Source organism: Lathyrus oleraceus, chromosome 7 (genome assembly GCF_024323335.1).
Source record: "Lathyrus oleraceus cultivar Zhongwan6 chromosome 7, CAAS_Psat_ZW6_1.0, whole genome shotgun sequence".
NCBI lineage: Eukaryota > Viridiplantae > Streptophyta > Magnoliopsida > Fabales > Fabaceae > Lathyrus > Lathyrus oleraceus.
The window spans coordinates 423,929,375-423,952,855 of record NC_066585.1 but is presented as its reverse complement, the minus strand read 5'-3'; the positions used below and the strand labels follow the sequence as shown (position 1 = coordinate 423,952,855).

Genomic DNA, 23,481 nt, shown 5'->3' with positions numbered 1-23,481 from the left:
TATCAACCAAGTGAAAAGGATCCTGAAATATGTCAATGGCACTTCTAACTATGGGATGCTATACACTCATGGATCTGAATTTGTGCTGTCTGGATATTGTGATGTTGATTGGGCTGGAAGTGCTGATGATAGGAAAAGCACATCAGGAGGATGTTTCTTCTTGGGGAACAACTTAATATTGTGGTTTAGTAAGAAACAAAATTGTGTTTCGCTGTCTACTGCTAAAGCTGAATATATAGCAGCTGGAAGTAGTTGTTCTCAACTGGTGTGGATGAAACAAATGTTGACTGAATACAATGTCACACAAGATGTCATGACATTGTACTGTGATAACCTGAGTGCTATAAACATCTCAAAGAACCCTATTCAGCACAACATGACCAAACATATTGATATTCGTCACCATTATATTAGAGAACTTGTAGAGGATAAGACTGTAGTCTTAGAGCATGTTGCTACTGAGGTGCGGGTAGCTGATATTTTTACAAAGGCTTTGGACGCAAATCAGTTTGAATTCCTGAGAGGAAAATTAGGGATTTGCATTTATGAAGACTTATAGCAATTAATATGGAGTGGAAAAAGTAATCAAATTATTGTCTATATGCCTAAAATAAAGTGCCCCAATTATGGTAAATCTTCACCTTGTTTTGGAAATACCATCCTCACACGCTACCACCATAACATCATTACCTACTCCAACTCTTCCATCTTCCTTTTCTTTATCCACATTCCTCTGTTAGGGAAACATTACCTTTTCCAGAAAAACTCCAAAATGTCACAACATCAACATACATCTGCTTCTAAAAATACTAAGTCTATTCCAAAGGTTAGTGCTCCTCCCATGGGCATCCCCGATGAAGAGATTCTGGATGTTGCTCCTCTCTTTATTATTCCCGGCATGAACATTGATTTGAACCAACCCATTTCCATTGATGCCTCCGCTTCTGCATGCTCCAATCAAGGTAACCCCTCTTGTATTCCTTCTGCTTCAACTCCTGTCACTAACTCTAAAGAAGATACACACTACACTTACCGTGTTATAAGATACCTAGTCACTAGGATTCTTAATAAAGGCCACCATGTGAAGGGAGTTTTTACTCCCATTTCTCAAATGTACCCCTCTCTTGAAATTGAACAACATAGTGATAAGGATAACCTTTCCTCCAGTTCTGACAAGGACTTGGCTGCTGAAGGGTTGCGCTCTCTAGGGCAGACCATGTCTGAAAAAGGGAAATCTGTTGCTTCTCACACTGCTAATGCTTCCCACTCTGAGAAGCATGATAATGCAAATGTTGTGATTGATCTAGAGGATGGTAGCTCTGATGATCAAGAGGAAATCTTGATTCCTCACATGAAGCCAAGTGTGGCTAAACGCATGAAGACTCGCAAAGGCAAATCTGTGGCTGAACTTATGTCAGCTAGAAAAGCCAAGAAGACTGCTGGTATTGGTCCCTCCAAACCATGGAGCAAGGTTGAAGTAAAGAAGAGAAAGGTCAGAGATGATCTTGAGCCTGCAGAGGATGTTGAGGAAGATGTCCCTGACATCTTGCCTGTGAAGAAAACCACTGTTAGGAAGTCTCCTATTAAAGTTCCTGCCGTTCATTTGGATAACATCTCTTTCCATCTTGAGGATGGAGCTGCTAAGTGGAAATTTGTGATTCAGAGAAGGGTGGCTGTGGAAAGGGAGTTGGGAAAAGATGTTGCTGATGTCAAGGAGGTCATGGACCTGATAAAGGTTGCTGGGCTGTTGAAGACTGTGGTTAGGTTCTCTCAATGCTATGAAGGTTTAGTTAAGGAATTTGTTGTCAACATTCTTGAGGATATTTCTGATAAGAACAACAAGGAGTTCTGCAAAGTGTTTGTGAGGGGTAAGTGTATAACATTCTCTCCTACTGTTATTAATAATTTTCTAGGCAGAAAAATTGAGGGTGCAGGTGAATTATAAGTTACAGACAATGAGGTATGTAGAGAGATTACAGCTAGGCAGGTGAAAGTTTGGCCTGTTAAAAAGAATCTTCCTGCTGGGAAGTTGACTGTGAAGTATGTTATCCTGCATAACATATGAGCTGCTAATTGGGTCCCTACCAACCATATCTCCACCATTGCTAATACCCTTGGGAGGTTTATTTTTGCTGTTTTAACAAAAGTAAAATTTGACTATGGTAGATTTATGTTTGAACAAATCATCAAACATGCAACTACTAATGCAGTGAAGCTGCCAATTGATTTTCCCTCTATGATCTGTGGTATTATCTTGAATCAACATCCTGGTATAATGTGCTATAATGACTTACCTAGTAGAAGAAAACCTGCTTTGTCTGTGCACTACAAACTGTTTGAAGGAAGTCATGTCGAGGATATTGTCCTGATGTCTGCCATGAAGAGGCCAACCTCAAAAGTTGGAACTATTGCTGAGCTTAATGAGACATGCAAAGAGCTAGGTGAAGGGATAAGGGTAGCCACAACTAGAAAACAATCGTTGGAAGCCTTAATTGTAAGCTTGGAGCAAACTGAGGGTGAAAATATTGAGCATGCTGATGTCAGCCATGAAGAAGAAGCTGAAGCCCACACCTCTAGTGAAAGGTCTGCTAACAATGATGATGCAAGTGACGATTCTGTTTCTGGTGCTGATGAAGCTACTAGCTCAAGATCTACTGAGTAGCTCCTTTGACTTTGGTACCTATTGGTTTGATGGTTTTTTTTGCCGTTTTGGTGGATTTCCTTGGTTTTGGTATTACTTTGTTGATTTGTTTCTCAGCTTGCTTACAGCTTGTTATGTACTTGGTGTTGTAACCCTTTAACTTCTGATAACTTTTAGTATTTCGTTTAATGACTAGATAGACATTTATTTTGTCTCTTTGATCTCTTTTGGCTAAAAAGGGGGAGATGGTGTGTTCTGAGTACAAAGTAGATGTATCTGAGTATCTTTGCTTAGCTATGTAGTAGTGTTGTTGCTCTGTTTGTCTGATACAGGGGGAGAATTTTCTGGTGTTTATTTGTTTGACAGGGGGAGAATTCTTTGTGTTCTGTTTGTGTGAAGCAGTGTGGTTGTTGCTTGTTGTGGGCTAGCTTAAGGGGGATCTGTTGTGTTCTGGGAAGTTGCATGGACTTGAGGGAGAGTACAAGCGCTTGTGTGTTTACTAGTTGTTATTTTTGCTAGTAATATGTGAATGTTTACTTCTGCTGCTGAACTGATACTTTGATTAATTTTGATTTCGTGTGAACGTGTGATCTGTTGTTTGTTTTAGCCAAAATTTGGCAAAGGGGGAGTTTGTTGGTTCTATGTATTGGCATCAATTTTGGTAAAACTTAGTGTTATCATAAGATGTCACGCTTGTAGTCTTAACATGTGATATCAGCTTTCTACAGGTTGTTTAATATGGTTGTGCATGATTTATTCAAGATGTCAGACCTGATGTTAAGACATGTGCATACAGAACATTCCGTCTGAATGTTATGTGTTATGTTGTTGCGCTTTTCATGCAAGTCCTTGTGTGCTTATGTGGAGATTACATGCGTTATTCAAGGAGTAATTCTATTTAAAAGCCAAAATATTTTGTTTCCCAAAAAGGAATGATTTGTTACTAATTCCTAGGGAATACGCGATAAATAGGATTAGGGTTTCATGTTGCCCAGGCCCATTCAGAAAGCTTCTATTTAAAGACCATGTAAACCCAGTGTGATTGAGAGAAAATACGAACGTTGAAGTGAGTGAGTATTATGGTTTTAGCCTAATGTACGTTTGTGAATTGTGATCCATTCATTCATCTTGTTGATGTATGAATTGGACTGAGTTTTGAGTTGTAATTTGTCCACTCTAAGCTTTGAAGTACGAGTGTATTTGTTTACTTGATTGAAGCTTTTAAGCAAGATCAAGTGTGTGTTATTGAAGTGTGTCTTCTTTCTTTGTGGTATTTGTTCTAGTATCACTGCTGTGATTGAGGGGGAGTGAGTAGGGTCTCATATCTAAGAGTTCTTAGATAGAAGTCACACGAGTGGAGATTAGGTGAAAAGACTGTAACTTGAAGTTGTTTACTGAGAGTCTTTGAACTAATTCTGTTTAGTGGATTTCCTTCCTGGCTTGGTAGCCCCCAGACGTAGGTGTGTTTGCACCGAACTGGGTTAACAATTGCCTGTGTCGTGTTCCAATTGTTTAATAATTTTATTCTGTTTATATTTCATCTGTTGTTCAGATATTAGTGTCGTGACATTATCTTAGACATCTCATATCTGATACCAGAATTTCACAGTGATTCCGTTTGGTGTGTCTAATGCGCCAGGTGTATTCGTGGAGTATATGAATAAGATCTTCCATCCTTACTTGGATCAGTTTGTAGTTGTGTTCATTGATGATATCTTTTCTGATTAAAAAAATAAATAATGGTGTTCTGATTCAAAATCGGTAAGCCTTAACATACCACCACAATTATTATTATAGATGGTAGTGATATGTCTTTTAATAAAAAAGAATACAAATCCTTAAATAGAATAATTACTTCGATTTATTGATCAATTGAGATAATAACATGTTAATATATATATATATATATATATATATATATATATATATATATATATATATATATATATATATATATTAAATTGAGAAAGTGGCCAAATTTACATTGTTTATGCTCTCCCCATACTCTTACCCCATGTAAACTAGAAATCCCAATCTTGTTACCAAAAAGAACGGAAAAAATAAATCTCGGCCTAATAATCTGAAGCCTTGAACAATACTCTTATTTTATAAATTTTCTTGATTTTTTTGGATAATTTTATTCAAGACGTATTGAGCATTATGAATATCTCTTTTAATTGAAATTCAAATTTTTGTTTGACACGCCACTTCAAATATCTCTTTTAGTTTAACTTTCGATTTGGCACAGGGTAAGAGTATCGTGATAGTTAATAGAAGACAAATAAATGTGAGCTCAGTGTTATTTCTTTGAGACATTGCCTTTAATAAAAGGAATATATGACGAGAATAACATGAGGAAACGGAAACGTAATAATTAATTTGAAGTAAAATAAAAACAAAAAGCATTAAAAAAGCCGTAACAAACTATTAAAAACTTTGGTACTATGAAATGTGATATCATGGCTTAATTAGTGTATAAAGCCAACATAAGTTATCTATTTCTCGTGCCTGTTAAATGCATTGGCCAAACCAAAGACCTACTTTAGAGTTGGTGTGTAGCACTGAATTGTGGAGATTCTCATTCACACATTCAATGTGTGAAATAGTAATAATCTCCACCGTTCGATTTTAAATAAATGGTGTACATTGTTTAAAGATAATTAAGTTTAGTATAACGTGAACAAATCAATCTTAAATTAACGACAAAATAAAAATTGTCATTTTAAGTATTTTTAAACTTTTACGAATATATAAAATACTTAAAATGATTTTTGATAACAAACTATTGAAACAAATTCTTTATTCTAGACTCTTAAATATTTTTTTCCTAAAATTTTTCTTAGAATTTATTACTTTTACACTCTTTAATCATATTTAAAAGATAAAAAATTAATTTTTAAATATATTGAATGCTTAATATATTTAATAGAAAAAATGGATATGCATATCATGAAGTCTTCCAAATTCCACTTTTATTTCTAATTAGTTATATAATTTGATCCTGTAAAAATATTTTATATCCTAAATACTCTATCTTTAATCCCTATTTAATATATTATATAAATAAAATAAATTGATTATTTACTAAATACAGTAAATATATATTTTTTAAAGTAAGAGTATATAGAATATAATTTTATATAGAAAATATGCCGAATACTAAAAATAAGTATATTCAATTTTTTTTTCATTTAAGGCTCTTAAATATTTTTAATGAAAATATTAATAAAAGATTATTTTAAAAAATACAACATTTGAAATAATTTTAATATTAGTTGCTGTAAAAAGAATTTATTTATTTATTTTTAATTTTATTATATAGTTACACCGCAATTTTGGCCTCAAACAAATTTTTAGTTAACACGTTTAAAATAATTCTTATTTAAATCTTTTTATCAAAAAAATATATTTTTAAAAATTATATTAAAAAAACCCAACAAAATAGCTATTATTCTCTAACTTTTCTCTATAATCAATGAATTTTTTTTAGTATTTGACTAAAATACAGTTTTTTCTTCTAATCCACCTACCTTACCTTAATTTTACAAATCAATTTTTTTTTGACGTACTTAAAACGTCAAAGCTAGGCATGTTTGATGTTTCTCTCACCGTTAATCACGGCGTCACATTTTGTTTAATTATATAGAACTTTGCACCATCATCAACAGAACCAATAGATTCACAAAAAAACTTCCCAAGTTTTTTCTTTGTGAATTAACATGCAGCTATTTCAGAAACACACAAAAGCACAATTTTTGATTAATTTCATATTAGTAGCATCTTCATTTTGTGGCTTTTATGTCATTGTATCAGTCCTAATATTAGGTACTTCAAACCCAAAGCTATTAGTACATTTGCAACATTCTTCATCATCACAAGAGGCGTTGAAATCCGCAACCGCAACTGCAACCACAACCGCGAACACAACTCTAGATGATATAGTATTTGGAATTGCTGCGAGCAAAAGTTCATGGACAAAGAGAAAAGAGTATGTCAAACTATGGTGGAAAACCAACAATACAAAGGGTTGTGTTTTCTTGGATAGTCTACCAAAAGATAATGATGACTCTTCTTCTCTTCCTCCTCTATGTCTCTCTCAAGACACGTCGCGGTTTCGATACACTTGCAGCGGGGGACTTCGATCAGCAATACGAGTCGCACGCGTTGTTGTGGAGACGGTGGCGTTGAATCATACCGGTGTGAAGTGGTATGTGTTTGGAGACGACGACACGGTTTTCTTCCCGGAGAATTTGGTGAAGACTTTGTCAAAATATGATCATGAGCTTTGGTATTATATCGGTGCGAACTCGGAGATTTATGAGCAGAATCGTTTGTTTGGGTTTGGAATGGCTTTTGGTGGTGCTGGTTTTGCTATTAGCTCTTCTCTGGCTAAAGTTTTGGCTAAGGTTTTTGATTCTTGTTTGGAAAGGTATCCTCATCTCTATGGAAGTGATGGTAGGGTTCATTCTTGTTTAGCTGAACTTGGTGTTGGATTGACACATGAGCCAGGTTTTCATCAGGTAACAAATAGTTTATTGAAATCATGGTTAGTTTAAAATGCTGAAAATTATGACTAATTTGTTTTTGGGCGATTTGTCAATTTAGTATGTGAAATTCTTGACCATGATTCTATATTCCAGTTTGTCAATTTAGTATGTGGAATTGTAGATCATGATTTTAAATATGGTTGCGAGGCTGTTGATGCTATGTTGATTGAATTTATATTTTACTAATACAAAATATTATATATTTATTATTTATGATGTATTTTTTTTTTTATATTATGAAATGTGATAGGTTGATTTAACTGGAAACACCTTTGGCCTATTAGCTGCACATCCAGTAACTCCTTTAGTATCTCTTCATCACTCAGATTACACTGATTCAATCTTTCCAAAGATGACAAGAACACAAGCTCTACAACATTTATTCAAAGCAGTAAATCTTGATTCTCAAAGAATCCTGCAACAAACAATTTGCTACAACAAAAAGTTTTCATGGACAGTTTCAGTATCATGGGGTTACGCTGTTCAAATATTCAACGATCATATGTTTTTACCAGAAGCTGTCAATGTGCAAGAAACATTCAAACAATGGAAAAATGGAAATGTGTTAGCAAAAACTTATATGTTCAATACAAAACCATTTGACACCGATCCTTGTGAAAGACCCACTATTTTTTATCTTGATAGTGTTTCTTCTAGTAAGAATGGTATCATAACCAGTTATTATAAAAGATTTTTACGTGATTGCCGAAAGGAACGGGGATCACCGAACAAAGTCGAAGTTATCAAAGTGGTTTCTGATAAACTAGACCTTAACATCAAACAGGTAACTAACAATTGTTATTGTTTATCTCTTCTGACATATATTTTAAGCTCTTTTTAGACCCAACTTAACTTGTAAAATTATGATCTTATGAGATAATCCGTCTTTCATGTTCTCAAAGATGATCTCTGTGAGTTTCTGGAAAATGGTGTAATTTTGGAAATGATCTAATGTAAATTTTTGTTTTGATTTCAGTTGCTGGCTCCAAGAAGGCAATGTTGTGATATATTGCCATCAAGTGCTGGTGACAAACTGGAGATTGCTGTTCGAGAATGCAAAGATGGTGAATTGATTTATATGCACTAAAGTGTTGCCTATGATGTGACCAAGTGTTGTATCTTACCATCTTTCAATATATTTCATCATTTATTAAAAGTTTATATTTAGTTGATGAGATTGTAAATCCGCGAGAAGTAACAAAAAATAGATAAATGGGTATAGCTTTTAGCTCTTTTGGAATGAGATTGAGATAAAAGAATTTGATTGCAAAGAAACTAAAAATAGTTTTCATCTTTTCCAAAGTATGTTTACACATGAAACTAACAAAATAGAAAAAACAAAATAAAAACAGTGTTAAGTGTTTTTTTTAGGAAAATTTTATCTAAATAATCCATTTTTTTTCAAATAAATATCTAAAATAATCCATTTTTTCACATATTTCTCAAACTAATCCATTTTCAAACAAAAAAAAATTCAAAATAAAAGAGACGCCAATCCAATTGGCGCTTGTGTACAACACATAAGAGGAGGCGTCAATTCAATTGACGACAGTGTAAAAACACGTAGGAGAGAGAATGTACTCTTTCTCCTATATATTTGTACAATGTCGTCAATTGAATTGACGTCTCCTATTATGTGTTGTACAGAGGCGGCAATTGGATTAACGCCTCTTTTGTTTTGTTTTTTTTATTATTTGAAAGTGGATTAGTTTGGGAAATAGGTGAAAAAATGAGTTATTTTGGGTATTTATTTAAAAAAATGGGTTATTTAGATAAAAATTCGTTTTTTTTATGGAAAATAATATATTGAAAAAAATAGAAGATAAAAATTCCAGTATAGTTGTTGGCTCCTAATTTTGACGCCCATTTTAAGAGTTAAAAAGTGGAATTCCATGTGAAGATGTTTTCGACTGAATCTGATATTGGGAGCTCTAGTCGAAAGTTCCTGTATGAGATGATCAAGTTGCAGTAGGGACTTAGAAATATTCTTTAGTGTTTTGAAGACGTTTCGACGAGAGATTCAAATTCAAATAAAGGAGGGAACTTTGTTTTTATCTGAAATTGCCGAAGGTACACGTGGAGCATAGTGGATAGTTGCATCCATGCAAAGCGCCATTTGTCTCGACGTGATTGAAAAGTCGTTAGAAGCGATTATTTGTATTAGTATAAATAGAGGGTCTTAGTGTTAGGATCGTGTGTGTTCAAAGTGTGTATAAAATCTATAAAATTTACCAAGTATCCGCGTGTAGAGAAACAGTAAATTGAGAAATGTACGTTTGATTTACACCATTGTCATTTACTTTGAAGTAATTCAATTTATCTTTATTTTCCAGAAATACTTCTTTATCTTAAGGATTTATCTTTCTTGCCATTTACTTTAGTTCTTACAATGTTCTCTTCATTTGGTGTTGGTCTTTTACTGTTTAAGTATTTTCACTAATCACCATCATTGCAAACACTATCGAAGTGTTTGTGTTTACTAGAGTTCACTTTAAATAATTAGCACATGTCTTAGGATCAACCTGATCGATCCTGTAAGTAACCAAATTTAGTAATTTGGAAGATCGACGATTCTTTACCAATTTTCACGGTAAACAAATTGGCACACCCGGTGGGACAGTGCTAACAATTTTATAAAAGTGAAATTGTTTTTTTTTATTCTGGTTATTCAGTCATCTTCCCCCTTTCGAAAGAATTCGTTGTATGCTATTAAGGAGTGGTAAAGTAGGCACAACCAATGAATACAAACCAAGGAGAAGATCCACTAGGAGAATTACGAATTTAAATGCGCCAAATAACCAAGATCCATCAACTAGCAATGTGCCACCCCCTTCTTCTTCGACAGGGGAGAACACGACCACAATGCACATGTCTGAATCGGTTCCATATATGGCAAGTTCGATGCCTACACATTTGATTCCCCATACTGAACCTATTTTGACTTACATTGGAAATGTTCTAAACATGCCTTCAATACCCCCTGGTTTCTTATACCCTTTGGTGGTCGAGAACAACCATATGGAATGCCAACTTCAGTGATGGTAAGTTTACATAGCGCCGCTTCGACATTTTCAGAACCGGTGGTTAACATAACCTCCTCATTACAAGGGTCAGGATTTGGGGTTAACGTGGGCCAAAATAACCAATCTTCAGGCCTGGGATACCAAACACAAATACCCAGCCTTACCAATAATTTCGCAGCAATGTGGAGACAATAGATGCACGAGAGAAACCATGAGATGGTCCAAATGCTTACCAAAACATTGACCACCGTGTTAAATCCTTTGATTCAAAATATAACTGAACTGAATCAACAGATGACAACTCAGATGGCGCGAATGTCTGATTTCTTGGGTGTACCACAACCTCATCGACACCCTCTGAGGGATTGGATAAGGGAAAACCAGGGGGTAACCTTCTAAGAAGACCCTATTATTAACCAAATTCCACAAAATCAACCGCAACTAGAGATGGTAAATCAGGGAGTAGGAGTCGAACCCCCTAGGACTGAACCACAAATCCCCATGGAAAGAGAGCTAAGGATAGTAATGATAAATAGAAACCAAAACACTGATGATGTCATATGGAAGATTCAACATGATGATATGGCAGCGGATAATAATCTGGAAGCCATGGTCGAAAGGATTATGGCTCGAAATGGGGTAAGCTTTGGCCTTCGAAGGCCAAACTATACATCACCTCTGTCGGAATATATTGAAGGTTGACAAAAACAAGAAGGGGGGGGGGTTGAATTGTTTTAACTGATACTAAAAAAAGAACTTTTGAAAACAAAACACACGCGAAAAATAAAAGCTATCAACACAGAATTTTTATCCTGGTTCACTTGAAATTCAAAGCTACTCCAGTCCACCCGACCAAGGTGATTTCGCCTTCAATAAGGACTTAATCCACTAATCTTGAAAGATTACAACAAATGAGCGTCTAAGAGGATAAAGATCTCTTAGCCCTCTCAAGTTTACAGACTTCACAAGTCACTTGAGGAATATTAAGCAATTAAGGAAAATTACAGTTATGTGCTTAGTGCTTCCAGGTAAGTAGAAGTTACACAATATAAGAACAAAAGAAATGTTCACACTTAAGAGCAGCAACTCGTGTGAAAGGAGAATCAGTAAGAGATATGAGATTAGTTTCAATATTCTCGTGTGTTTTCGTTAATCTTTGTGAAGATAATCCATCCTATATATAGGGGTTTAATGAAGAGACCGTTGGATGAGGGGATCTTGGAAATGATGGATGATTAATGTCATTAATCTCTGTGTTCTTTCCATAACATTTTGGGGCGCTTTAACTTTCTTCCAAAATTTGATTCTTGCCATAAGTGGAAGACTTCATAGCTAAGTCTTTATTGATAGTTTCTGAATCAGAGTGTTTAGAAATCAGAGTTTCTGTTCAGCATGTGCATCTTCAGATAGTTGCTGACAATTGATTAACTTCAGAGGTTCTTGATGTCTTCCTGATTGATTATATCATAGTGTAAAAGCTTCAGACCCTAAAGTGTGCTCTTCCGCTTCAGAGCGTCCAATATCTCTTTCTTCGTTGAGCTTTGTACGCTTCCTTTGTTCAGAGTCAGAACTTCTACTTGAGTACTTTCTAAGTGGTCATTCTGAACTTGTGTCTATATCTGACATATGTCTATCTGACCTCTTTTTGATTAGAGTCCTGCACACTTAGATGAATTATGTTAGGGTACCAATTTGTTTCATCCTTTGTTATCATCAAAATCTAGAGATGAATTATAGACACTGGATTTTGTTCTTACAATCTCCCCTTTTTTGATGATGACAAAAAAACTTCAAAGTGATGATGAAACAATGATACTATCAGCAAGAATTAAAAAATATCTCAGAGTTAGATGAGTGACGACTCCCCTTGAGATAGATCATAATAGGTTTTTTTTCAGAAGTTCTTACCAAATTTTATTTGTGTAGCAGTTAGTTTTTACCTTAGATGTTATCCTGCATAGCTTGAGAATTTTCATAAAAGATTAATGTGCACCATGCAGTAAGAGGCTTAAATATATTTTCATCAGAGCTGTTTTTATTCTCCCCCTTTTTGTCAGACTCAAAAAGACTTAGCACATAAAGAGTAGTCAAAAGAAGCAGTTTCATATATGAGAAAAGGAGGTACAGATAAGAAGCAATTCAAAATAGAGAGAACACATAATACATAGCAGAAAAATAAGGAAAGCAACAAGCAAAGCCTAAGTGCCTAAGGGTTCGGAGGCGGAGGCATCCTTTGGAGCAGCTGAGTCAGTAGGTTCTGAATGTTGTTGTTGACGGAGTCCTGTTGATCCAGTCTTACTCTTACTATCTGTTGCTCCTTCTGCAGCTCTTCCAGAGTCTTTAGGACAAGAGGAGCGAAAACAGAGTGAGATTGCTCCCCCTGAGTCAAAGCATCATTACTTTCTATTGCATCTTCTTCTGTAGCTATGCGTGCTGCTTCTTCAGCATCAGCTTTCGCTTTTGCTTCAGCTTCAGCAGCAGCAGCCTTCTCAGCAGCTTCTCTGGCCATTTTCTCTTCTTCCAGATGAGCCTTCTCTTCTGCTTCTCTTCTCGCCTTCTCTTCTGCCTCTCTGACCAGACGTTCCTGCAGCCTTTCTCCAACTTCTCTGATGAAGTCGTTGCGGACTTTTTCAGAGAGGCCTTTTAGCTTGAAAGCCTCAGAGGTCATCTATCTGATTACTCTGTTCCAGTGAATCCTCACTGCAAAGGGATCGTCACTGATACCATAATTTTCAGAGAGAGATCTGATCTTCTCCCCTGAAGACTCAGCAAATAAAGTAATTGCTTCTTCCAGGGTGGGGAAGGTAGGTTCTGGTTCAGGAGTGAGAGATGGAGATGCTGGTGGTGTGTGGGTAGTTTCAGCGGGAGGTTCAAAGGTAGGGATGATAAGGAGGTTTAAAGGGTGTTTCGATGGGAGTTTCAGATGGTGTTGTTGTTGGTTATTCAGGTGGTGGAGGAATGTTGGCTTCTGGTTCAGATTGTTGTTGTGTGGAAAGGGCACAAGCCTGAAGCTGAGCCAAGGTTGGAGATTGGGGGTCAGAAGGTTCTGAGTCAGAGGAAATGGTGTAGTAAGGTGGGGTTGAGGGTGTTGAAGAGGGTGGTGATATTGGTTCATTGAACATTTCTGCTTCAAAGATGGGTAAGGTTGTGGTGGTGAGGTTAAATTTTTGAATAGGGGGGATGAGAGGTTAGAGGAAGGTGTTTCAGAGGGTTTGGTAGTGGAGGGTGAGGGTTTAGATTGTGTGTATATGGGTGAGGTTTGGGGAAGGGAAGATGCAATTTGCTTTAAATGTACAGAGGGAGAGTGAGGAGGCAGAGACTTACTTGGATATTTGATCAGAGGGATATGAGGTCTTGATATAGAAGGTTCCCCCAGCTTTGCTTTCTTGGCCTTCTTTGACTTCTCAGAGGGATCCCGTTGTCTCTTCATGAAATTTGGTGGATGCTCAAGCAACCAATCCACAGAGAATCATGAGATGTTTACTCCTTGGCTGACCAGATCCTGCAGATAGTGTGCAACAATCTCTGGAGGATCAATTTTTGAGAAGAGGTAGAGGCCGTTGGGAATTTCCTCTGATCTTTTGGTGCTTCCCAGGAGGTGTCCAACGGAGGCTTCACCCAAATCTGCTCAATCACCCCTATGCTCTTCAGATTGCATGCGTTCAGAGGCCTCCCAGTGTCGATAGTGACATCCTCCATCAGATTATGGTGAATCAGGTGATCCACCAACCCGCTCTCTATCAGAATGTTAGAAAACATCCTTCCCAGAGGGATGTAGGTTCTGGGCTTCATGTTGTTCCTGGTGTCTCTTACAGAGTCCCTCACGTACTTGAACAGCAGCGCTGGCAGATTCAGCTTGAGCCTTTTGTGGAGGCAATAGAGTATGCACTTCTTATCAGTGTTGATGTAGTCAGAAGAGTTGGAGGATGGGCGGTGATGAATAGTTCCCAGAATGATCTTCAGCCAAACTCTGAGGTTCTGGTGATGTTTCTTGTTCTTGGAAGAATTACCCTCAACGTTCTGTTTGAAGATGGTTGGGGAAATTTCCTGGGACATATACTTTTCCCTAGGGTTTATGTTGTAAATCCGTCTTCCCCCTGTCTTCTCCATGTTTAGAAGGGAGACAATAGACTTCTCCGTGATGACGATATTCACCCCCAGAACATAGGATACGATGTAGTGATCATCTGAGTCTGCAAAGCGCCAAAATTCCTTTACCAGATATGTGTAGACGGGACCATAGAGCCTTTGGAAGTAGTTTTGCCACCCTTGCTTTCTGAGTTCTTCTGTGAGGTCTATTCCATTCCTCTTCATGTTTTCAAAATCCACCAGGGATTCTCACAAAACTTCAAGCTTGTCAAACAGAGTGGCAAGATGAATGTGGGGTTCACGATCCAAGATGTGGGGTTCTTTGTATATGGGGGTGGAGACAACGCTAGTTGTTGCAGTGGTTTGTTTAGAGGAACTTGGAGGTTGTTCCGTTGATTCCATCTATTGAGAATAGTTGTACACAGATTGTTGTTGGGAATCCATGAAGAAGATGAAGTTGTTGAAGGTTGAAGAACTTTGAGGATGCTTGAGAAGTAGAGAGGTTTGTGTAGGATGTGAGTGAAAAGTGTGAAAGTGTGAAGTGTGAAAGCTATAAGTACAAATAATAAATATGCAAAATGACAGCGTTAGGTAGAAGGTGAATAGTTAAAATTAATGATGGCACAGAAAAAGAGTTGACACGCTTAGGGGAGACATTGATTACAACTAATGATGGAAGTCTAATCCATACATCAGCACACTGCTCGAGGAGATCTTAAGGGTCTGTCTCTTGATTTCTGCTAGACGGCTATCTAGAAGATCCAAGGTCAGACGCAAGATAACCCACATGTTGATCTATCCGATCTTCAGGAATACCAAGGGATTGGATCCTGAGGATTTCTGATTCAGATGACTTCTAACTGGTAGAAGTATCAGAGTCAGATCCAGATACCAGATGTTATTTTCAGAGTCTTATTTTTCTATTTCAGAGAAGCACGTTTGATTCATAATGACCTAATCATAAAAATTAATATACCATTTTTTTTATAGTGGAGCATGTTCTCACACTTTTAGAGAGGTTAACTTATGTACTTACGTGCTAGCAAATATGAGATTAGAGTCTCGTGTTTTCAGCGATATTTCAAATGTTCTAAAGGTTTTGGTGAAAATTGATAAAATTAGATTTCTTATCTCTTTAGAGGAAGTCTTTGTAATTGTTTTCTTTTTGGGTTTAGGCCCTCTTTATAATAAAAAAATATACCTTTGATATTTTTGTTATAAAAAATTCTTTTAGGTTGAAACCTATTATCTAATGTATAAAGATTTTACTTTTTAAATTTTCTAAATAATAAAATTTATTATGTTTATTCTAATCCTACACAAATCCACAATATTTCATTAATCTAAAAAAAATGGTAACATCTATAAGATCCCAATTTTGACCCTAAGATCCCTCATGCTATCTCATCATATGCATTGGCTTTGGGATCACACATTGACATCCTCCGTACCCCTCATTCATTAGGTTTACATTGTGAGAGATCACCAAGCACTTTTGATTGTATCATACTTTGTTTTTCATTATTTACTAACCAAAATACCAAAAATATGTCTATGTATAGCTTTGTTTCTTTTGTAGATAGTGTGTGCATCCACCAAAGCCTCATCAAGCTCATATCTAGGGTTTGAGACCCTCAATGCAAGGAGACTAATCAAGAGATGGTCCATATTGTTTATAGACATCATATATGGATCCCCATTATCTTCATTTATCATTTTGATCAAGAATTCATCAAGAGTTTGAAGCTTGTTTGCCTTGGAAGCCCTAGTTCATCTGGGTATCTTGTGTGAATTCCTCAACAAGTTTCTTCAACATTTGATCAAAGATATCAATGGATACTTAATTATATATCATATTATACATTTATGATCCTTAATAATCCCCAAAGAGCAAGATAACTTCAAGTTTGCAAGTTGGTTCATGGTGGTTGACTAGAGAAAGTAAACTGGTCAAAACTGAGGTTCACTAGACCCTATCTCCTACAATGCTTGTGATATGAAAATTATTACAAGATAAAAGTTACTTCTTATGACATTCCAAACAACTTTCATGTTTAAGTCAAGAGCTAGTTTTTCTTGGAAAGTCATTTTTTATGGTGAAAGATTATAGGTCATTTTGTCTAAGCCCTAGTTAGGAGGTCAACTTCCAAGGACCATAACTTGCTCAATTTGTATGATATTAAGGACATTAAATTTTCATGATCAAACTCAAGATGTCCTGTCCAACTTTGATTCTTTGAAGAGATTCAAATTTAACTTGAAAATGCATGTGCCAAGAGGAAACATTATAGGTCACTTTGGGCAATTACCATTGAACAAGAGATTTTCCTCAACTTGTAAAATACATAACTCCTTCATGCCAAATACAAATAATGTCAAATTTGTGACCAAATGGAATAAGTTTGAAATATCTATAATGTTTATGAAGGAACGTTTTCCATTTGAAGCCCATAGAAAAAGTTATTCAAGGTGGAAGAAGTGAACATTTGGCTTGGTACTTAGAAAATTTTCATTTATGTTTGATTTTCCAAACTTTCACCTTATAATCTATCATGATCCAAGCTTCAAATGGAAAAGTGTTCAACATTAAAGTTGTTCCCCTTGATCTCACCTTTCCAAAAATTATAAGGTCACCTCATTTGGCCAAGGAATGAGGGACTTGCGCATGAGTTCTTCACAAGGTTCCATTTGGTAAGATTTATGGTCAACATTCATTTCCTTTATGCACGACTATGTGACATCATTTTAGGTTGGATAACACAGAATCATGGATCATTTGGCATCATTGGATGGGCCTATCACACACCCATTCACCCATGCAAGTGAGATTTCTATTTTTGGCATTTTGAATTAAGTGTGTGAAAAGAAAATGTATAGCCTATAAATAAGACTCCTCATGCTCAGAATTGGGGACACCTTGCCCAAGCTTTGAACTTGCAATCCTAACCATCGCTATTAGTGGATAAACTTGAAGGTTTTCAATTTAAAATCGAGTTTGAATTTCACTTCAGTTTTGAAGTTGAAACTCCAAGAATCCAAGCCCTTCCTTTATCCAATTCACTTCCTGCAAGCATCTGAAGTCAAGCCAAGGCCAATTGGAAGCAAGATCAAGCAAGTTTCAAGATCCCTCAAAGGTGATTTTCCAAAAACTTCATCTCTTCGATTCTCTCTCAATTCTTCACTATTCTCTTTGATTTTTGGTTGGTTGAAGTCCTACCAATGTAGGCAACAAGATTGAGTTACTTTGAGGTCAAATCGAAGCAACTCAGTTCATGGTCCTCAAAATTCAAATCCTTTTATCTTTTTATATACTTGGAATTGGAGAAAATTGAGGTCAGATTCGAGCTCCTGAGCATTTTTCCTTTAAATCCATGTCCTTGTTTTTCATTTTGGTGGTGGACCAGTCCGGTGAGGTCCACCGGAGAAGAAGACTGGAGTCCTAGCTCCAGTGGTGTGTTGGCATGCTTCCTGACCATCAGATCTTGTTCAAATGTTTTAATCTGAGTCATTCTTTTGAATTACCACGCGTACATTACTTTGACTTGAGTCTACCGTGGATAACGCACGTGTGACCATCAGATCTGTCAACTCAATTAATGAGGGAGATTTGATGACCCTCGTTTTTTCCAATTTCTTTTTAATTTATGAATTTTCATTTAATTGCTTTATTTTATTTAATTCATAGAAATTTCATTCTTAATCCCAAAAATATGGGATTTTTACCAAAAATATTTAAATATTTTTCTCTTCCATATTTTGAATTAAAATTAATTTTTGGATTAATTTTGATATTTTTCATGAATAAAATGTTTTTGTGCATATTTTTAATTGTTTAAAAATACTTCTGACTTTTCAAAAATAGTAAATTTTTTTGTCTAAGGTCCTTTGACCTTGTTTGGCCTAGGATAAATCCCTTGGCCATTTATTTGGTCTTTTGAAGGGATTTTAGGTCTTGGTCAAATTAAAATGTATTTTAATTCACTCTTAATTGGATTTTTAATTGATTAAATGCTTAAAAATATTGTTGAACCATTTTTATAGTCTTATGATGTTTGACTTTCTGTTTAGGCCTTGGTCATGGTTGATTTGACTTTTGTTGGATCAAAACCATTGGATTTAGGAGATTGATTAAATGTACATTTCATCTCCCAAAATGAATGGATGGTTTTGATTTGATGAAAATCCTGCCTTGGTCAATTTGTGTTTCTATTTTCCCCTCCCTCTTCATCTTCATCCCTATTCTTTCCCATTCCCTCATTTGACCAATGAAATCTCTAATGTCTTAAGGCTAATTGGTTCATTAATGACCTTGTGTAAGATGAACCAATACAAGTATGACTGAGATAGGTCCCTCCCTCTTGATCTTTTCTTTTAGTGTGTTTTAGGAGTTTGGTTCTTCATACTAAATCTCTAACATGCATTAACACCTAAATTTTTATTGTCCGACCTCAGATAGTTGTGACTTCTACATAAGTCCAACTACGATTGCTTAACATAAAGCTAAATTTGACCCTAATGGCATAGCATTCTAGTAAGTGAGATTGTAAGTCTCCCATTCTTCATGGCATTGTGTGGAGACTTGACCTTTTTTCCTTTCATGGGAGTTACTAGCATACTTGTTGAATTATCCATGTTGGACCCCTTTTTATGGAAGATGTCTTGGTTTAAGGATTCATACTCGTGAATGAATGGTTGAGTGTTCTCCAAAGAATGACTTAATCAATTAAAAATCACCACTAACACTTGACTAACTTTTGACTAACATTTGACTAATTATTGTTAATATTGCTTTACTTTCAAGTCATTTACTTTATGCAATTTAAATTTTAGTCATTTATCATTCATTTTCATTTACATTTCATTTAACTTGTTTATGTTTATGTCATTTTCACTTTTTTCATTTGAGCCATATCTTGTGATTGTATATATTTGTTTATGTGTTTTGACTTTGTTTGTGGTCTTAGGACCTTAAAACACCTAATAACAATAAAAACCCTAAAAAATATCTGGTGGACTGTTGATCTCGATCTGAATTCTTGGACTTAGGATTATGCAACATTCCATGTGCAAAAAGGACTTGGCCAATGCCAACATTTTGAGACCAAGCTATTGTGAACTGAGCCTTCATCTGATACAAGCCTTGGGATTTGTTTGAATGCATCTACTACTCTGTCTGTATACTTAATTGTTATTTTGATCTTGTGTCTGATGCTTTTCTCTAAGTTAATCAAGTAATATTTCATCTGATACATAAGAAGACAAAGAAAGACTGCTAGCTTTTGGATTGCTTGCTTGGATGTGGCTATCTTTATTTGATGTCTCGATCTTCATAATGTCTGGATATTGCTCATTGCTTATTGACCATTGCTTGATTAAAGTCCAGAGGAAAATAGGTTTCTATATGAAATTCTTGTCTGTTGGATTGCATCCCATTGGTCAGATCTTTTCAACTCTTAACTTTTAATTTGTGCTTAGGATAACCTCTTCATCTCCTCCCACTTCTTAAATTTTAAATCTCTCCTTCTTTTTGAAAACTTTCTTGGCTTATTATTTTAAACTTAGACTTTGTTTTAATGATTAGAAACTTTGGCCTTATGCCAATGAATTTTCAAACTTTTTCTTAAATCAAACTTGTAAATAAATTTAATCATATTGACTTAAAATTTCAAAAAAAAAAAACAAAAAGAACTAACAACTTCATTCAACTTTTGGGCCTTTTGCGCCTTTTTCTTATTAAAACTTTTATTAAAAGCAATTCACAAACTTCTTTGAAATTTTTACCATGAACTACGAGGTTTTGATCCCTCATTTTTATGTTGGTACGTGGGCACAAGTCCGAAGGACTTGTCAAACACAAAAATATAATCAATGAATTCTTTTCTCATCCCCACATTCTACTTTTTCTCAAACATCTTTTATAACAAACTCATATGCACACATAAAAAAGGGCTCCCTAGGAGCACCTAGGACACTTTGGGTGCTAACACCTTCCCTTTGTATAAGCAACCCCCTTACCTGTAATCTCTGACATTTTATTATTTTTGATTTGAAAACTTCTTATCTTTGGGTTTTGTTCGTACTTTTACTTTTACTTGTTCTTATCTTTAAGTTTATCTATAGCTTGATGATCATGAATTTACCGCTATAAAAATTAAGTGGCGACTCTGCTTGGGAGTAGTCCTCAGTGGGCTTGTCCTACTTTTTATGTGTATATATTTGTAAATTTTATGTTTGTATAGTTGTTTGTGTGATATAATCTGTCTGTTGTGCTTGGTGATCTTTGAGTGGTGAGATAAGTTCTAACCCGAACTTGAGTGAAATTAAGATAAGAGGATGGTATAGTCATGTTCAAATTGTGTGGAGTAGTCCTTAACAAGTTGGCTTGAGACCTATCTACTCAGTGGAGACCCTTTTTGAGTTACTAATGTCACACAAGTTATTTGTGGTTAGACATTACTTTCTCTGATTTGGGGTCCAAGAAGATGAGGACAGTAGAACATTTAACCTAACTTGGCCTATTTAGGACGTAGTGGGGAGGCTGTTCAGTTGTAGACCTGATAACAGTTGTTACACGATACTACACTCAGACGAGTTTCTCTTGTGAATATTATGGGTTGATGAGTCAGTCATCCTAACCTATAATATTTGATAGATGGGATTAAGACTCTGGGAACTTTTGTAGAACATGATCTATAGGTTTTTATCCTTAGTACACTCCTTTGGGATGGTTCTTAACTTGACTCCATGCTCGTGACTCACAACAAACCCTTTGATTCTCGGTTGATCCGATCAAGTCTCATCAATATCAATGGAACTTGGGTGTTGATAAGGTGAAAACCATAATCCACCAAAATGGATGATTGATCTTGATGATGACTTGCTCCATCCCTTGACCTTTGTTTATGTTTGCCTTGTGTGATATCCCTTATGTGTGATTGTAGAATTCATGCATACATGCGCATCATAGCATTCATCACAGAAAAATAAATTTCAAGGAACTGAGGTCTTGTTTGAAAATATTTTCAGACCATGGATTATGGACGAAGGAACACTAAGAAGTAAAGTTTCAGATGTCCTGATTTGAAAGAGCTAAGGAAGTTGTCATCCTTTGTATTAGATCCCTTGGACTTCAAGCAACATCATAGGAAGCTCTTGCCTGTGTTATCTACTGATGTGGTTGAAGGACTTCTGAGTGTTTTGGTTCAGTTCTATGACCCTCTCTACCGGTGCTTCACTTTTCCTGATTATCAGCTTGTGCCTACGTTAGAGGAGTATGCCCATCTCTTGGGTATACCCGAATCTGATAAGGCACCTTTCAGTGGATTGGAGGAGATCCTGAGATCTCATGTCATAGTTGAAGCTCTTCATCTGAAGAAATCTGAGATTGGTGCTTATTTGGTGAAGAAAGGAGGTATTCTTGGGTTGACTTCTGAGTTCCTCATTGGCAAAGCTACTATTTTTGCTCAAGCCGGTAGCATGGATGCTTGTGAAGCCATCTTTGTATTGCTCATCTATGGTTTTGCTTTGTTCCCTAACATTAACGACTTTGTTGATGTTAACGTCATTAGAATCTTCTTGATTGGGAATCATGTTCCAACTCTGTTGGGTGACATGTATTTCTATTTGCATTTGAGGAACTCTAAAGGTGGTGGGACTATTGTGTGCTGTGTTCCTCTTATGCACAAGTGATGTATTTCACAATTGCCTTAGGCGCCTGCTTTCTTGGAGAACAAGCAATGTCTACGATGGGCTCAAAGACTTATGTCTCTCACTAATGATGATATTGTTTGGTATGATTCTGCACTGAGTAGCTTGGACATTATTGACAATTGTGGTGAATTCTCTAAAGTGCCTCTCATTGGTACACAAGGAGGAATCAACTACAACCCTGTTTTGCCTCGTCGTCAACTTGGGCTCCCCTTGAGAGATAAACCTAATAACACTCAATTAGAATGTCTATTTTATCAAGAGGGTAAAGATCCCAAACATTTGAATCAAAGGATGATACATGCTTGGTATATTGTGCATAGGAAAGGAAGATCCGAGCTTGGTTTATGCTGTTGTGTAGCTTTGGAAGCTTACACTATTTGGGTGAAGAAGAGAGCTTTGGAGCTGAAGATGCCATATGCTTGTGAAAGACCTATGTCTTCGGTTGTGGCTGAGCCATCTCCCTAACCAAGATGCAGAGGAGTTGGAAGACGCACTTGCTAAGATGAAGCAAGAGAAAGATATGTGGGAAGAGCGGTTCCATGCTTTGAGCCGAAAGCATGAAGAGTTGCAGCTTGAGTTGAAATACAAGGATGCACTTATTAAGATTCTTGAGGATCGAGCAGTGAAGAGACAGAGAGAGCCAGAGGGTCCATCTTCCTCTATTATGCCTCAACCTTCTGGTGCTTGGAAGAAGATTGTTGATCAGCTAGTTCTTGAGAATGCTCAGATGAAGACATCCTTTGAGTCTGAGATTCGATGCATCCGAAGGAAGTATGCACCCACATCCAGATCATATGATACAATTGCTAGGGGATCCTTAGGATGATAGTTTCTTTTTCTCTTATATTTGTATTTTGGTTTTTGAAATTGTACTCAATGTAATCCTTCCAAATTTTATGAATAAAAAGAGATTTTATGGTTACTCAAATTGTTGTTATTATTATTATATATTTGCAAATAGAACTTCATATGTACCTCAAAATTAAACAACTAAAAACATTGCATTTCATGCATCATTTGCATAGTAGGTTTTCTTCCGCCAGATGTCTTATCAGTTCTTCTTTTATGCATCATCCAAGCTGACTCACCATTATAACACTCGTGCTAATTGAATGAGAATTATGGAGCATCTAGAGCAAGAGAACCGAGAGTTGAATGATGAGATTTCCAGATTAACGGCGCTGATGGAATATGCCATTGCTGCACAGAACCAGTCATCACCAACTCCCGTAACTCCTCCCTAGAGGACTATTATCTCTGAGGTGGTTACCTCAACTATTCCTGTTGCTACTTCCAGTCAATCTATTCCCTCTATGCTTGTTGGATTCCCTTGGGGGATGCCATCAAACTTTATGCCAGAAGGGTATGCGCCCATATTTGTTTCTCTTCTGGTATCTAACATGGTCATGTTAGTGCCACCTCCTATTCTTCACACTCTGCCTCGCATTGAGGACACCATCTATCACTCTGA

At 36.2% G+C, this 23,481-nt stretch overlaps 2 protein-coding genes across 2 annotated transcripts; one reads left to right on the top strand and one right to left on the bottom strand.

The window, feature by feature from the left end:
* Positions 1–6,142: 6,142 nt before the first annotated feature.
* Positions 6,143–8,344, top strand: LOC127106946 (uncharacterized). Its single transcript, XM_051044242.1, has 3 exons — positions 6,143–7,161; positions 7,439–7,972; positions 8,165–8,344. The coding sequence occupies exons 1-3, from the start codon at positions 6,361–6,363 to the stop codon at positions 8,273–8,275; spliced, it is 1,446 nt and encodes a 481-aa protein (XP_050900199.1). The 5' UTR covers positions 6,143–6,360; the 3' UTR covers positions 8,276–8,344.
* A 4,073-nt stretch (positions 8,345–12,417) lies between these two features.
* On the bottom strand, positions 12,418–12,879 carry LOC127104169 (uncharacterized). Its single transcript, XM_051041371.1, has one exon. It carries the CDS (start codon positions 12,877–12,879, stop codon positions 12,418–12,420), a length of 462 nt encoding a protein of 153 aa, XP_050897328.1.
* Between the last annotated feature and the right edge of the window lie 10,602 nt (positions 12,880–23,481).

What these genes read in the sequence shown, in the direction of transcription:
- LOC127106946 (XM_051044242.1), top strand. Translation starts at nt 6,361, where the DNA reads ATGCAGCTATTTCAGAAACACACAAAAGCACAATTTTTGATTAATTTC. An exon ending in ATGAGCCAGGTTTTCATCAG is followed by an intron (nt 7,162 to 7,438) that starts GTAACAAATAGT and finishes GAAATGTGATAG; the next exon opens with GTTGATTTAACTGGAAACAC. An exon ending in TAGACCTTAACATCAAACAG is followed by an intron (nt 7,973 to 8,164) that starts GTAACTAACAAT and finishes TTTTGATTTCAG; the next exon opens with TTGCTGGCTCCAAGAAGGCA.
- LOC127104169 (XM_051041371.1), bottom strand. Translation starts at nt 12,879, where the DNA reads ATGACCTCTGAGGCTTTCAAGCTAAAAGGCCTCTCTGAAAAAGTCCGC.